At 32.3% G+C, this 14,826-nt stretch overlaps 1 protein-coding gene across 3 annotated transcripts in view; it reads right to left on the bottom strand.

The window, feature by feature from the left end:
- The window catches only part of BMP5 (bone morphogenetic protein 5), a 122,835-nt gene that overhangs the window by 32,236 nt on the left and 75,773 nt on the right, over positions 1 to 14,826 (bottom strand). For all 3 annotated transcript variants that reach the window (XM_023222976.1, XM_023222977.1, XM_023222975.2), the window contains exon 3: positions 8,567 to 8,715. In XM_023222976.1, the coding sequence (XP_023078744.1) occupies positions 8,567 to 8,715 (149 nt within the window). The remainder of the gene's footprint in view (positions 1 to 8,566; positions 8,716 to 14,826) is intronic.

The following is a 14,826-nucleotide window of genomic DNA, read 5'->3' as shown; positions in this document are numbered from 1 at the left end:
AACTAAAGCATACAGGGAAGATTTATGTTCTCCGATGTGCTTTAAGACATTACGCGAGTTAGAAAACCCATGGGTCACAGCTTACATGGGTTTGGAAAATTAACAAATACTGATTTCAAACCCCAAGGGATATCTATGTCATATTTATTTTCAGTAGGAATCTAGTCATTTTTACCATAAATGTACAGGAATTCTCAATGGACACTTCTGCTAAACATTCAGATTAAAATGATCAACATAGTTGTTTCTCTTAGCCACATATTTTAAATATTTCTCCAAGGCTTGATTTCTTATAAAAAAAAAAAAAGATTTTCAGAAAGTAATACATGGCCATAGATAATTTATGTTTTGATGTTTTTGAAATTTCATGAAAAAATTTGATAGAAGTAGAAGCCACTCTAAAATGTTATAGAAAACTTTAGATTGAGTTTTATGTTTTGCTATGATACTAAAACATTTAGTATGGCACTTAAAAAGAAAATACAATCCTGCTAAATGCTGTAAGAAGAACTATCTAGAAATCTTAATAATTATAGACTTTCAACTATGAATTTATATTTGATCCCTAACACAATTACTTGAGATTGCGTATATGCCTGGGTATTCCATGTCTACACACACATGCATGCACACAGAAAAACACGCCTAGCTTTCTCGCTTCTCTTTACCAGTTTCTCCATCACTGGTTTTATACAATATCTTAAGTTGGGGTTTGAATATAATTATTTAATACCAGCCTCATCTAAGACAATGCATTTCCATTCACTGTACCCTCTCTACATATTTTTATATACATAAATATAATGCTTAAAGTATAAATATATGCTTAAATATTACAATTGGTTTACCATTATATGATGCAGCAAGGTTGTAAGTGACTGTAGAAATTACCTAAAAATGTATATTATGCAGTATAATTCCTAGACAAGAAGTCAACTAAATAGTGAATTCTTCAAGTCACATAGAGCTTATTCCTCATGGAACGAACAATTCTATGGCCATTGGCTTCCATTATTCAGGGTTTTTTGTCTTTTGTGAAGAGCCCTCAGTTTGCCTTTTATGCACATTGATTTAACTTGTGGACTGTAGAGTAAAAGTTCAATTTTATTTATTAATTTCATTTTTTCAGGCACTGGAAGATAACTATTCTTCTGCTGTCCTCCTAATTTATTCTTAAATATTAATCCAGAAGTCAATATCTAATTATCCTTAAACATTAGACAATATACAAAGAACTACTTATTTATAACAATATTTATCTAGAGCAAATCATAAGTGTATATGTTCTTTTTTCCTTTCAGAACCTCTAGCAAGATTTGTGATTCAGTGTCTTGGATATAGATACTCTCTCATTTATTTATTTAAAACCAACTGTCATCACCATAAAGTCAGCAAAAGGGGAGCCATATGGTTTTATGAACAAAAATGACTTAATTACTTCAAAAGATAAGATTCAGATAAGAGAAGGAAATATTATCAAATCTTAGAATGTTTAAAAGATCCTCAGATAAGTGGACATAATTCAACTTTTTGAACTTAGATAAATAATAATGAGAAACTGTAGTCAAAACAGCAGGAGAAAAAGAAAAATATCACCCTTGATCTCAGAATTTCTTCTGCTACTTATTAGCACTGTCAGCTGATATTCAGATTATCCAGCCATATAGATCATCTAACCTTTGACACAGATAAATTAAACCTCTGACAACACAGAGGCTTAATTTTGAGTTCTTTCCCTGAGGTAAAAACAACTCTCTTAGGGATACGAAGAATAACACAACAAACTTAGCCAGATACTTCCACTTAAAAATAGCAGATTCTAGGACTTATTAAATTTAAGTAGATATTATATTAAGAACTCTGCATTTCTCACACAAATACACTTAAATTTTATAAACATAAAAGAATATTCAGTTGCAAATTATACCTTTGTTTAATATATAATCATATGTGGACTTTAGATACTGGAATATATGTTTCTAATTAGGAATATACTGCAATTCAAAAGACGTGGCAATTTTGGAAAAACTTATTTTAACAGAATACATTTAGGCGATATTACTGGATATTTTAATTTGGAAAAGAAATGTTATCAGTATGTTAAATTACTATGCAGGTAGGAATGAAAAACAACCCAAGGTTGTAGAAAAAGATGAATCCTGTTCTTTTGTTAACATAGCTGTAACAGTTGTCAATTACTGGGAATGAACAACTACAACCAAAATTATCACAGGTTGAAAAGGAGAGAACACACCAACATCCTGCATAATGAAATGTAAAATTGCCCACTTTCAAGTTAATTGTCCTGATAACAAAATACTTCATTTGAAGTTAGCAGAATAATATTGGTGAAAATGAAAGAGGATTAAACTGTTGGTACTTTTAGAAAATCTCTGATTTTCTAAAGTCTAAATCTCAAAATCTCAAATCTCAGCTCTCCGATCATTTTCTGGGAAATACCATTTATATGGTAGAGATTTTATGTGGTTTGCTATAAACATCAGCACAACAGGTATTAGGGACCATTGGACTCTACTCTTTATCAAAGACTACTAATATTTATTTGATCTTGTGTTTTATGAACATTAAAATCCTGCTTATAAATTCAATTATCGTTGTTAGAATCCATTCTACTGTTTAATGCTTACTAATAGGTTTACTAACTCAATTACTAGTAATTTGTCCTGAGGCATTTTTAAACAGGAGTTTTTTATGCTACTGTTGGCTAGCCTTTAATAAATTAGCCCCATACATAATCCTATTGGGTTAAAAGAAGCTTGTTTCCCTTATTTTCATTGATGAAATTAGTAATCTCCAAAAATATGTTATTTTTCTAAGAACAAAATGAGTCTCAAAAAACTACCATATTAAATACTAATAACTTAATATTCTGTGATGTCTGTGAATATAAGCATCAATCATTGGTTGATGCCAACTAATATAAGCATCAATTGATCATGATACATATGTCTGAGTGTTCATTTCTATTGACTTCATACTCTAGATTGAAACAGATTAAAAGTTTCTTACCAGTAATTATTTTTTCAACCAATATTATTAAACATGAGCTTAATAACATTACTGCCTATATACTCTGCTGTCAACTCAAAGTTTCAGAATATATATCAATCTGACCTTTTTCCTGCGGACTATCACTTGTGAATTTATCTAAAATTTATTTAAATCATCTGTAAAACCTCCACAATAAAAGAACTAGTCCCAAGTTACAGGAATGATAACCAGAGCTAATGTAAGTGAAAAGTCTGTACAATCTCTAGTCCAATTTATCATACAGACCTTTATTTGTGCCCTATCATGTGCCAGCTACTATCATCTAATACAACTTCACATTCCTTGTAAGGTAATTACTATCACACTCATTTTATTGATGCAATAGCTAAAATGGTAAATATTTTGTCAGAGCCCAGATTTTAATCTAGTTTTCATAATGATTTCTTTTTAAAATGATTATTTCCAGAATGTAGTTATCTGTTCATTTATCCTCATTTAAATTAAATATCAAAACTTTAAATTCTAAGTTACTGTAAGCAGTAAGTTTCTTTATTTTACATTTAAGTATCAGTTATAATATAATTTGACAGTTTAATACCTCTGAAATCTTTTTTTTTTTTATTTGGGTACAGAATTTAGTGAAACTTTAAACTTTCTGACTTTAAACCTAAAGTTTTACCTTGATGTGGTTGAAAATTACGCTATGACTTTGTTTTCAAAATGGCTTTTAGAGTCCTACTTCTAAAAAATAACCTTATAATGTTTCTTGGATATTAAACAACTCTCTGACAAAACAACATTTTGATGACTTGAATACAAATGAATCAGAAACATATGGATTGAATTTTTCTTGATATATAAGCAAGTTTGAATAGAAAGAAAAAAGTCACTGGCAAAATTCATTCTGAGTATTGCCAAACTGAAAATGTCTGAAAACATAGGGCTTTTTAAAAGACATTCTAATGAACCCAAAAATACTGTCTTTGTTTTTCCATCTCTAAATTATTCTATAAACCCAAATTTGAAAAAAAGAATTAATCTACTTGGAAGGCTTAAACTATATAAAGCATCAAACAATGGAAAATTACAGTGTTTGGGGGGAAAACTCAAGTCTTTAAAGTTAGACTGAATTGCTATCTGTGTAATAAACTATGTGCATATGTGTGTAGGAAAAATCATTACTGTAGATTTATTAGCAATGTCAATAAAGACCTAGTATGTCAGTTAATTAAGGTATCATTATAATGTAGAGAACTGGAAATCTTACAATAATTTAGGACAGATTTAAGTCTACTCATTTGCTATTAAAAACAAAAATAGAATTTATTTTATCATAGAGGTTTATTAACCACCGTGAGAAAGTGCTTGAGAACTTTAAAACCAATTTTGTAAAACTGGATATAACATCTTGTCTGGAATCTCTAAATTTTGCCATTAAGAAGCAGCAATATATTCTTTTCATTTGCTTACTTGTATGTTTGTATTATTTTGCTGAAACAAACATATGGAGCTCTGATAATTATCAGTATGAAAAATAATAAAATATTCTTGAACGCTCTTGCCAAATCCACTGCAGTTCATTTGTCAAATTTCTAAAAAGAGTATTTCATAAACTGACATAATTTCCACAGGCTCTCTGAGGAATCAAAATGCTACTTTTGATTTCAGCAGCCTTTTGATTCCCAAAATATATTTAGACTTTTTTGGTATTTTTTTCACAGGGACAGGCTAAACAAAATTTAATAATACACATCACTGACTTTCCTTTCCTTATGATTTAAACTATTTAACTTCTGTACTGTGGTTTGCTCTACAAAATTCTGCTCCTATGTTGCATTAAACTGGTTTAGTTACTAATAATCCAAAACTCAGTTTGGAATGTTTTCTTAAAAGGAACATGTTCAGTGGCAAGTGAACTACAAGAGCCTTTTAATTACAAACTCACACAATTACCATTCAAGGCATCTTCAATACATACGACCTGCCACTCTTGTGCCACGCACTGAGAGCACAAGTGCGAATGAGTGATACATGTCCCATGACCTCATGAAACTGACATTCATTCAAACCTGTAATCACGGTGGTATTACTGTGATTGATTAAAGTAATAAGTTTAGTTCTTTTTTATGGCTCATGATCAAGCTACAAGAGGATATTACATTTAATTTAGATTTCATATTCCTTACATGATTTGTTTACAGATCACTTGCCTAATAGCATCTGCAATTACATTTTATACATGAAAGTTGTTCTAGCCAATCCTAGACTGTTAAATTTTTCCAGAATATACCATGCCATTTTGACATGGTGTGCATCTACTTACTGTTTCTTCATCCAGGAGTGAATTATCCTGTCCTCACCATCACTTCCCATACTTCCATGACTTCCCTTCCTCTTCATCTGTATTTCTTAGGATCCTAACTGCTGACCCAGTTTCAAGGCCACCTCTACCCGGCTCCATCCCAGGTGTCTTTAGCCATGTATGTTCTGCTTTCCCATGGTGTCTTTGTTGTATCACTATTTTTCAGTATTAGGGCACTTTGTTCTTTCTAAAATTAGCTACCTATATCTTTCTCTTAGGTGATATGCTTTTGTAACCTGCTGCCTTGCATGCACAGATACTCAATAATTGTATGTTGGACAAATGGATAAATAAATAACAGTTTACAAATGAATTTGAAAGCAGACTATCCTGAGTATCATCCTTTCATGATTTTCAACTCCTTTTGATTAGAAGAAAACATTCGGAATATATTATTGAAAATAAAAGATGGTCTGTCTGCTCTGAAGCAACGTAACATTGAGAACATCAGCAGTGGTAATGAGTGAAGCTGTAATAAGCTGAAGCATCTGGTTATTCATATTTACAAGGAAATGTCACATGTATATTCTCCATGAGGTTGCAGTTAATAAAACTAAGGGGCCAGGAGAATCAGTTGCTTTCCCAAGGCCCTATCTGCTCCACTTCTGGTTAAAATCTGTGTTAAGTATTGCCTAAAAGCAAAAAGCCAGCTAGCCTAGCATGTTTAACCATCTGAAAATTCTTCAAGTTACACAATATCAGAGAGATAAAGAAAAGCAACAAAAGGCTGCATATCTCAAATCTAACTCTTAAATATAGAATTTGGAAACCTTTTAAAGGAGTAAAACATTAGTTTACTCTAGGCTAAAAACTAACACACTAGTAATTTAAAGTCAAATTACCCATGCAATATAAGAGAAAATTAATCAGAGAGAAAGGGAAAGTCAAAATACAGACTAGTTCTCAAAGAGAAAAAGATAAACTGAACACAACATTAAATAATGGAAATAGTGTAAGAGAGGACCAATACAATGTAACAGTGGGGGTAACAAAAAAAAAAAAAAAAGAGAAACTTTAGAAAATCCATGTGGAGCATGAGGGAAGATGGAAATTAAAAGGAAACAGGCTGATCATATTTCATAGATTTCTTGATTGTTTAGTTACACATTTCAAGCATAACTTCAAAGAGGAGAGTGGGAGACGCACATACCACTAATTTCATTTTTCTTGTTAGGGCCACATACCAGGGAAGGAACGATTAGCTTACCTCCCCACTGCCAATTTCCCAGTCACATTTCTGACCAAAAATGTACAGCAGCTTAACACTGTAAGAATTCTTAGAAGATTATTTAAATTTGTGCTTTACTCAGTCTACATTTATAATGCTTGAAATCTGAGGATCCTTTAATGATAATCTTAAAGCCATAATTAGACTCTAACCTATAATCCAGAATATTTTAATTGTTTATGAAAATTCAGCCATTGTAATTAAAAGCTACGGAAAAATCTGGATTTGACAGCAGAGGAAAGGTCTGAAACTTTGCCTATGACACTTTCAGTAAGAACTTTCTTTTTCTAGATCAAGATTTGAGACCCATAACACATTCACTAGACTAACCCTTTAATATATTCAATTTGTGTATGAACTTCATTCCATATACATAATCTTTGCAATCACAGCATCGGCCATTGTATTACCCATAGGTGTGAAACTGGCTGCAGGTAAAACAACGCCATAATGAAGTCTTAAGTATTTATAGCAATAAATCTCCTTGAAAAAGGTCCAAGCCAGGCACAACTTTTACTTACCTCAGTGGTTTATTAAACAAAGCTTTTGTGTAACACAGCAAGGAAAAATGAGGGAGGCAGACTATAGGCCTAATGTTTTTCTTGCCTGATTCTGTGACAACTAGAAGCAGTGAACCTTAAATATGATACGTTCTCTTATTAATGATCTTTTTAAAAATTATCCTCCCTGTCCCTGTTGGTAACATTTTTGGGGAGAAAATAACAGCTCAATGTATGCAGATCTCCATGATTTTTTAAATAAATATTTAAAATTAAACATTAAGTATTTAAAGATAGGACACCATTAAATTATGTATTATCCGCCTATCATGACAAATATAATTTTAAATTACCTGCAAGGCTAGATTTGAGTTTAGAGTGTTTGAACTTTGCATGATCAAAGGGCAACAAAGTTCTGAATATATTGGCCTAGGCTTTCTGAGTCTTCTGAGCAAATATGCCAGTGTCACCATCGCCACAGTCTGCAAATTCTGTTCCATGTGTCTGAATTGCCTGCCCCCCATCTTCTTCCCCAATCACATCTTTGTATTTCAGATTATAGTTCAAATCTAGTCACCATCCTATGTTCACAGATCCATTGAACTCCTCAGTGTGCTGTGATATGCATTCAGTAATACTACTGTGTTATTACTAACTAGTATATCACTCAAATGCAAGTCTCATAAAGCCATCTGCATTGGCTCACTTTTATATCTCCAGAATCTCGACAAGTGCATAGCATATAGTAGGTGCCCAATAAACACTTGTGAGCACAAGAATTACTTCTGGACCTTCTCAAAAGTAAAGATTTCCTACAGACCCTTCCACAGGTAATTCTGGAGCAGTAGTCTTTGATCAAACATTGCAATAGGTAAGGAACTAACTTGGTATTATTTTTCTGCAGTTTTGTGTGACTCATTCCATCCCCATTCTCTCTCCCACTTCGTATTATTGGTAGCTCCTTTACCTCCCTAGTGTCTCTTTTGATGCATGTTTATCCTTGTTTTAGTCAAGCTTTAAGACACAATTTGCATATAGTAATATTTATTCTTATTTGATGTACAGTTCTATAAATTTTTACAAATTATATAGTTCTGTAACCACCACTACAATCAAGATAAAGATCGATACCACTTTATATATATCTTTCTTTTGGTATTGTTGTATTAGAGTAGTGCTACTTAACTTACATACATAGGTCTTCAACACTAGACTAAAAATCCCTGGAGAGCAGTAGCAGCACCTACATCTTCTTTACCTCCCACCCCAGAGCCTGACAATAAATGTATTGGATAAATGTGTTTCTAAGTTGATTAACTAACTATTATAGCTTTGCACTACGCTATGGAATGTGCTGTCTTGGACACCATAAATATAAAATATATTGGTTACATCACATAAAAAACAGTAACTCTCAATGTGTCAAACAAGCTTCACAAAAAATATATAAAATTCAGTGCTTACCATCCCCTGTTTCTGCACAGAGCTGTAAGCCCAAATTGTTCTGTGGATTAATCACCCAATGATTGCTGGTCACAGTGATATCAAAGACAAGCCAACCCACATCTAAAGCTTGGGCCTTTCTTGTGTCTAACAAGAACAGATCTGCATCCCTAAAAAGAAAAAGAACAACAAAAAAAGTTAAAGGTTTAAATGAAGATCATTATTTCCTAGACTTAAGTGAAAACATTACAAAAGCAGTCTGTAAAATAACACGAGTTAAAGAACAAGGAGAACAAGTGACTCAAATGATGAGTAATAAGACACAAAACCCTTTGTTACTAGGCTCCCAACCAAACCTGGTACAGATTAGTAATCTCTATCTGAAAGTAATTTCCATTTTCCTGCTTTTCACTGGCCTGTATAAATTGACTTAGTGCTCTTAATTTGATCTCTGCTCATCAGCATTCCTGGTAACCACCATCTATAAGTAGTCCTCAAAACAAAGGATTAAACTGAATAGAGACAAATGAAAGTAGCTGTTCCAGTTTGGATGAATGTGAATTCTCAAATGAATGGAACACAGGCAGGATGTAATGTAATCATCTGTTTTAGAAAGAGTTTTCTAATAGTTTTTCTATTTTTATTATATAATTATTTTATGGATACCAAACACCAAGATAGGATTACAGAGTACACCACTGATTTAAGGGATAAATCCCATGAGTTGAATGGTACAATCTACGAGAACTTTTGTTAATATCTTTTGCAAGCTTAAGTTCCCTTGGGACAGTAATGGCTATGAATATGAACTTATGTATTTTAGAATAATCTGAACAGTGTTACTGTTATTAACATTTATACTTGTATTTTTGAATCTTAATTTTAGCACTATATTTACAAATGTATAAACATTTGTTGAATTATAATGAATAATTTATTATTCTCTTACTACAGCCAGTCTCTGAGCTAAAATTACCTATTTGTGACATTTAATCTTTAAAAGAGCTCCTTCGTATTGATAAAATTCAGGCTCAAATAGGTTAACTGTAAAACACTGTATCTCCCTCAAGGTAGAGAAGAAATAACACCCTTATGCATTTTATGACCTTTGATATTGTATTGAATCTATTTAAGAGCATATTATTTATATAGAAAACAACAGAGCTATTCATAATAAGCTACGTTAAATACTATTTTACTGCATTTTCTGTCTGTATACATCATAGAAGTCACTTTAAGGGTGGCTTACAAAACGTGAAAACACATACATCATAGAAGTCACTTTAAGGGTGGCTTACAAAATGTGAAAACACATTTTTAATAAATCATACTTTTTAAAGAAAAATATTCTAAAATTAAAATTGAACTGTTTTAACAAAAATGAAGTTAAAAAATGTGTCAGTATCTTAGAAACTACATCTTTGTTTCCTAACTAGATTTGTACTTTTTTTCTATTAATCTAGAGAAATTCAAGTAAATGTAATATGATAATGAAATCATCTAAATAATCTAATGTTTTATCATCTTTTCACAATTACAGTCATAGTGTTAAGGTTTGAAACACTTTTTTATATAGGATTCAGTTTTAGATACTGCAGATATATGACAAGCATGTCGTACAAAGCAATAAAATGATTCCTTTAGTTCTCACTAGAATGTGTACAACCCTTTATAGTTCCAGTGTGATAACATGTCAGTTAAATTCTTCCTCTTCCTCCTAAATTGAAAAATCCTCCAAATAAGCAGATAAGAAAGTAAGAATTGTCTTAAAGTTTTGAGATATTTGGTAAATATCTCTGAGACCTTAATCTTGGAATTAACTCATTTACACTGCTCACTTCTTAAACAGGAGCAGTCACCCTGTACCTTGGGAAATACTTGAGTGCTACACTGATTTCAGGTCTGCTTTCATTTGAAGTATGGCAAACATGTTCTAATCAATTCTGCAGGGCTCATAATGTCATCCTTTGGCATGATATTAATAAAGACATTGAAAACAAAAAAGAACAAGGAGGTAAATTTTCAGAAACAAAATTAAAAAATTTCTTTTGGTAGTCATTTCAATGATATTTTCTATTATTTTTAAATTGTGCTATCTCTTCAGGAAAAGAAAAAATTCCCCAAACTCTCCATGTTCAAATCCCAAAACTTTCCAGCATGTCTATGAAGGAAACAGTTCCAGTTTTAATGTATATATTTAGAAAAAGCATCACATATGGCCTAAATATCTAAATTTCAGGGATGCAAATTGCAAATTAATTGGAAAGTAAATCTAGCAAGATGAAGTGGTATGGTCTAAAAAGAGCCACATATTTCTAGTTCACCTCTGAAAAGTTATGAAAGTTCAATTGATTTCATAAGTGCACAGTTTTCTATTAATGGTCAAAACTATTTTACTTGTGACCGACAATTTAATTTCTCCTTTACATATACGAAGCTCTTCTGCATTACCTATAGACAACAGAATATGCTTGACGAGAATCAAGACTATGACTAATAAACACAGCAGTAATAATTCTGTAAGTTTTACTCATACAGCCCCTTTCATAGTAGTTTCTTAAAAACAAGTTCCCCCTAACCCCATTCTGTAGAATGTTAGAGGGGATTTCTTTTGAAGTACAAAATTTCTCCACTAAAATATGGCACTTATACTGCTGGGAATAGTAAAATATCCTAAGTATTTCCCATGAACAGTATAAAATAAACTTGTTAAAGTTGCCTGCCTCACCAGTTTTACTTGACTTTTTAAAAGAGATTCTTACAATACCCAATAAAAGAACATTTTAAATAGTAATGCATTTAAGAACGGTGCAATAGACAGAATACATGTATATAGAAAAAACATATTTATTTGTAGCAAAAATAATTCCATAAATCCTTTAAGGTGCAGTTACGATACTTAAAATTAAAGCCTACATTGTAGCAAAGAAAAAGCCCATTTACATGAATGTACATAAGCAAATACTTCAGAATGGTGTTTGTGATTGTTTTCTAAGGCTGTTATAACAAAATAACAGGCTAGAGTTTGCAATTGATTTTCTCCCATTTCTGGAGGCTAGAATTCCAAAATCAAGGTGTCAGCAGGGTCGGTTCTTTCTGAAACCGGAGGAAAAGATCTGTTCCAGGCCCTCTCCTTGGCTCGTAGATTGTTGTCTTCTCATCATCCCTTGTATCCCTTGATTGTATCCCTTCTCATCATCTTTCCTCCTATGCATGACTTTGTGTCTAAATTTCCTCTTTTCATAAGGACACAAGTCATATTGGGTTAGGATTCATTCTACTGACCTCACTTCAGGTCAACTGCCTTTGCAAAGACCCTATGTCCAAATAAGGTCACAATCTGAGTTACTGGAGGCTAGGACTTCAGCATATGGGGGAGAGGGCACAATTCAACCCATAACACTAATACTAATACATAACACGAATAAAGTGGGTTTTAAGGCAGGGATGTAAATATTCCTGGAGGTGAATAGTCTGTCTGTATTGACAACATAGCACTTATCAAGATTGAGAGGTTTTCAAAAACAAATATGTGAAAGTAAATTTATATTAATAGAAATCATCATGACTAAAATTTGCATTTTTCTTTTTCAGGTAAAATTTCATTGTTCATCTTGAGTATGATATAGATCAGTATAATAACTTCCTATATAGTTAATAAAGTCATGTCATTGTTAAACACAAAGTCATGTTTAACAGATAAAGTTAGATTTGTAGTATCAGATAAACTTATCAGATATGAAATATTTAGGAATATTAAGTTTAGCTACTCAAAGATGAATAATATATAATATATACATACATTTATAGTCAATACAAATACATTTGAGCAGGTCTGACTCATCATGACCAGAAGTTTAAACATGTCTAGTTAAACATGGGCTATTGGTGTGTTTGTGTATATTTACTTGCCTGGGTGCCTTTTAGTGAAAGAAGAGTTTTGCAAACATACCTTGAGAATCTTAAAATACCGGAAGGACACTACACTAAAGACTAAGCAGCAGGAACCAAAATTCAGCAGAATTTAAGTTACTACCATTAGCATAACTCAACCGAAAATGCTAATTAGTAGAATGAGAAAATTGAAGCTATGTGGCTAAGAAATTAACATTTATCATCTTTTTATCAATATCAATGTAGTGCTATAAAGATTTGGAGATCAGACAGATCTTGAACAATTAAGGAATTCCTCAGCCTCAGTTTCCCTATATATCAAAAATGGTATGATAATCCCTGCCTTAAAAGGTTTGATCAAGACAAAGTGCAATACTTTGAATATCTATCTGGTTAAGAGGTAAATTACACTTAAATCTGTATCTTTTATAGGGTCTGCCATAATCTTAAATCTCTTACACTTAAATCTGCAATCTTTTATAGGGTCTGCCATAATACAAATGTCTCTAAATTGCTGCATTTTGACCTGTGAGGTTTGGGAAAGTATTATTTAGGGAAGCACATTACCTTCAAATGACCTCAATCAGTGTTAATTTGGTATTTACAAGAAGCGGGGAGAAGAAAAAGAGAGGAGAAGAAGGAGGAGAAAAGGAGACGGAGGAGGTAGAGAAAAGAAGGCATAAAAAAAAATCAGAAAGTATTTCTGGGAGTGTTGTTTCAAAAATTCAACTATTGACTGTCTTGACAAGTTTACCTGTGGAGGCCAAAGCAACTCCATCTTGAAAGCTAATCCACTCTATTGGCTTCTGATTAACTTCTGTTCTGGGAAGGCCTCTAATATTTTCTGTTTATCTATTTTCCTTTTGTAAGAGCAGGTACTTACCACAAATTCTGCCTTTAGGTCAAACAACCTTTATGATATCATGCTTCAGTTGTCCTACAGTTCACTTCTGAACCATCCCTTCTCCCCTGTGATATATAAGCCCAAGTTCTGGGGGTAATGGTGTGGGAATCCACCATCTCAACTTGCTGCTGCCCAAGACACAGACATGGCTTCTGTTCCTATTAAATATTTCTTCCAAGGAAACTAGTTTTGTCAGCCTCTCTCTTCAGCCTGTCAGATTCCTGGGACTTTGGGGTAGGTTTGCACACACCTCCCCACAGTGAAACATCACCTTTTTAAAAAGCACTTTAGAAAGCACTTTACAAAGCAAAGTACCCTTTCCTTACATAAGAATAGAGTCAGAGGCTGCATTGTGGATGTAACATTTATCCAGTTAAATAAATGCTAAAAAGCAAAGAACACCACACACACACATACACATACACACACACACACACACACACACACACACAACCTGTAGATTCCTGCACTTTTGATAGCGTAGTATTTCCAATGACATTATCATATACAAATACACAAAAATATTCTACTTTTCAAACAACATAGAGCTGCAGATGACATACTTATTAACACTGATATATGATTAAAAATGTGATTCTAGTGATAAAGACATAATGTCAAAGACACATGAGATAAGTTTGAAGAAAAAGTCATACATGTTTTGAGAGAGAAATAAGGAATACTATATTAATAATTTCCTATAACGTGAATTAAAATATGTATGCAAAATATTAAACTATTATAGTTTTGTCTAAGTGTATTCATTATCTACCTATGTTTACACAAAAATTCAAGTGTATAAACATTCTACTTCTTCCTCTAATTTGTTTGATTTTACTTGAGTAAAGGGAATATCATTTTATATCATTATATCATGATAATGTGTTCTCCTTATAATTAGACATATAATTAGGCCTAGTAGCACACCAGGCATGTAGTATTGGAAATGTTAACGTCCTCTATTTTCTAGTCAGCTGAATAAATGGAGCATTCTCATTATAAGACAGAAAAAAAAAATTGACCAAGAATGTTTGATGTGAAATCAGTGCATCTGGGATTTTAACTCTGAAAGTAACCAAAATAAATCACAGAATATTAGAACTGAGTGAGATAGAAATTACTTAGCCAAACTATTTTTTCATAATGAAATTTAAAGAGAAATCAAATAATTTTCCATGTTCACTTAGCCAATAGGGGGACCAGAACCTGGTTTTCCACTTTCAGAACACTTTCTCTTACAAAATATTAGCTCCCTTTACTCCCAAACCATAACTCACTTGCTTTCCTTATCTTGAAGAAAAGCACTGATATATGGGCTGGACCACTAAAAGATTGATCTGAGCCAAGTCTAAAATAAGATGGGTAGAAACAGCTAAGAAGTGACTTTGGCTGTCATTTCACAAATCCATCTATCTATTAATTCATTTATTCACTTTTTCAATTTAACATATTTTCACACTCCATGGTGGTTTTATATTATATC

The sequence above is a fragment of the Piliocolobus tephrosceles genome, chromosome 5, assembly GCF_002776525.5.
Source record: "Piliocolobus tephrosceles isolate RC106 chromosome 5, ASM277652v3, whole genome shotgun sequence".
Classification (NCBI taxonomy): Eukaryota; Metazoa; Chordata; class Mammalia; order Primates; family Cercopithecidae; genus Piliocolobus; species Piliocolobus tephrosceles.
The sequence above is the reverse complement of the archived record's forward strand: the minus strand, read 5'-3'. Positions and strand labels throughout refer to the sequence as shown.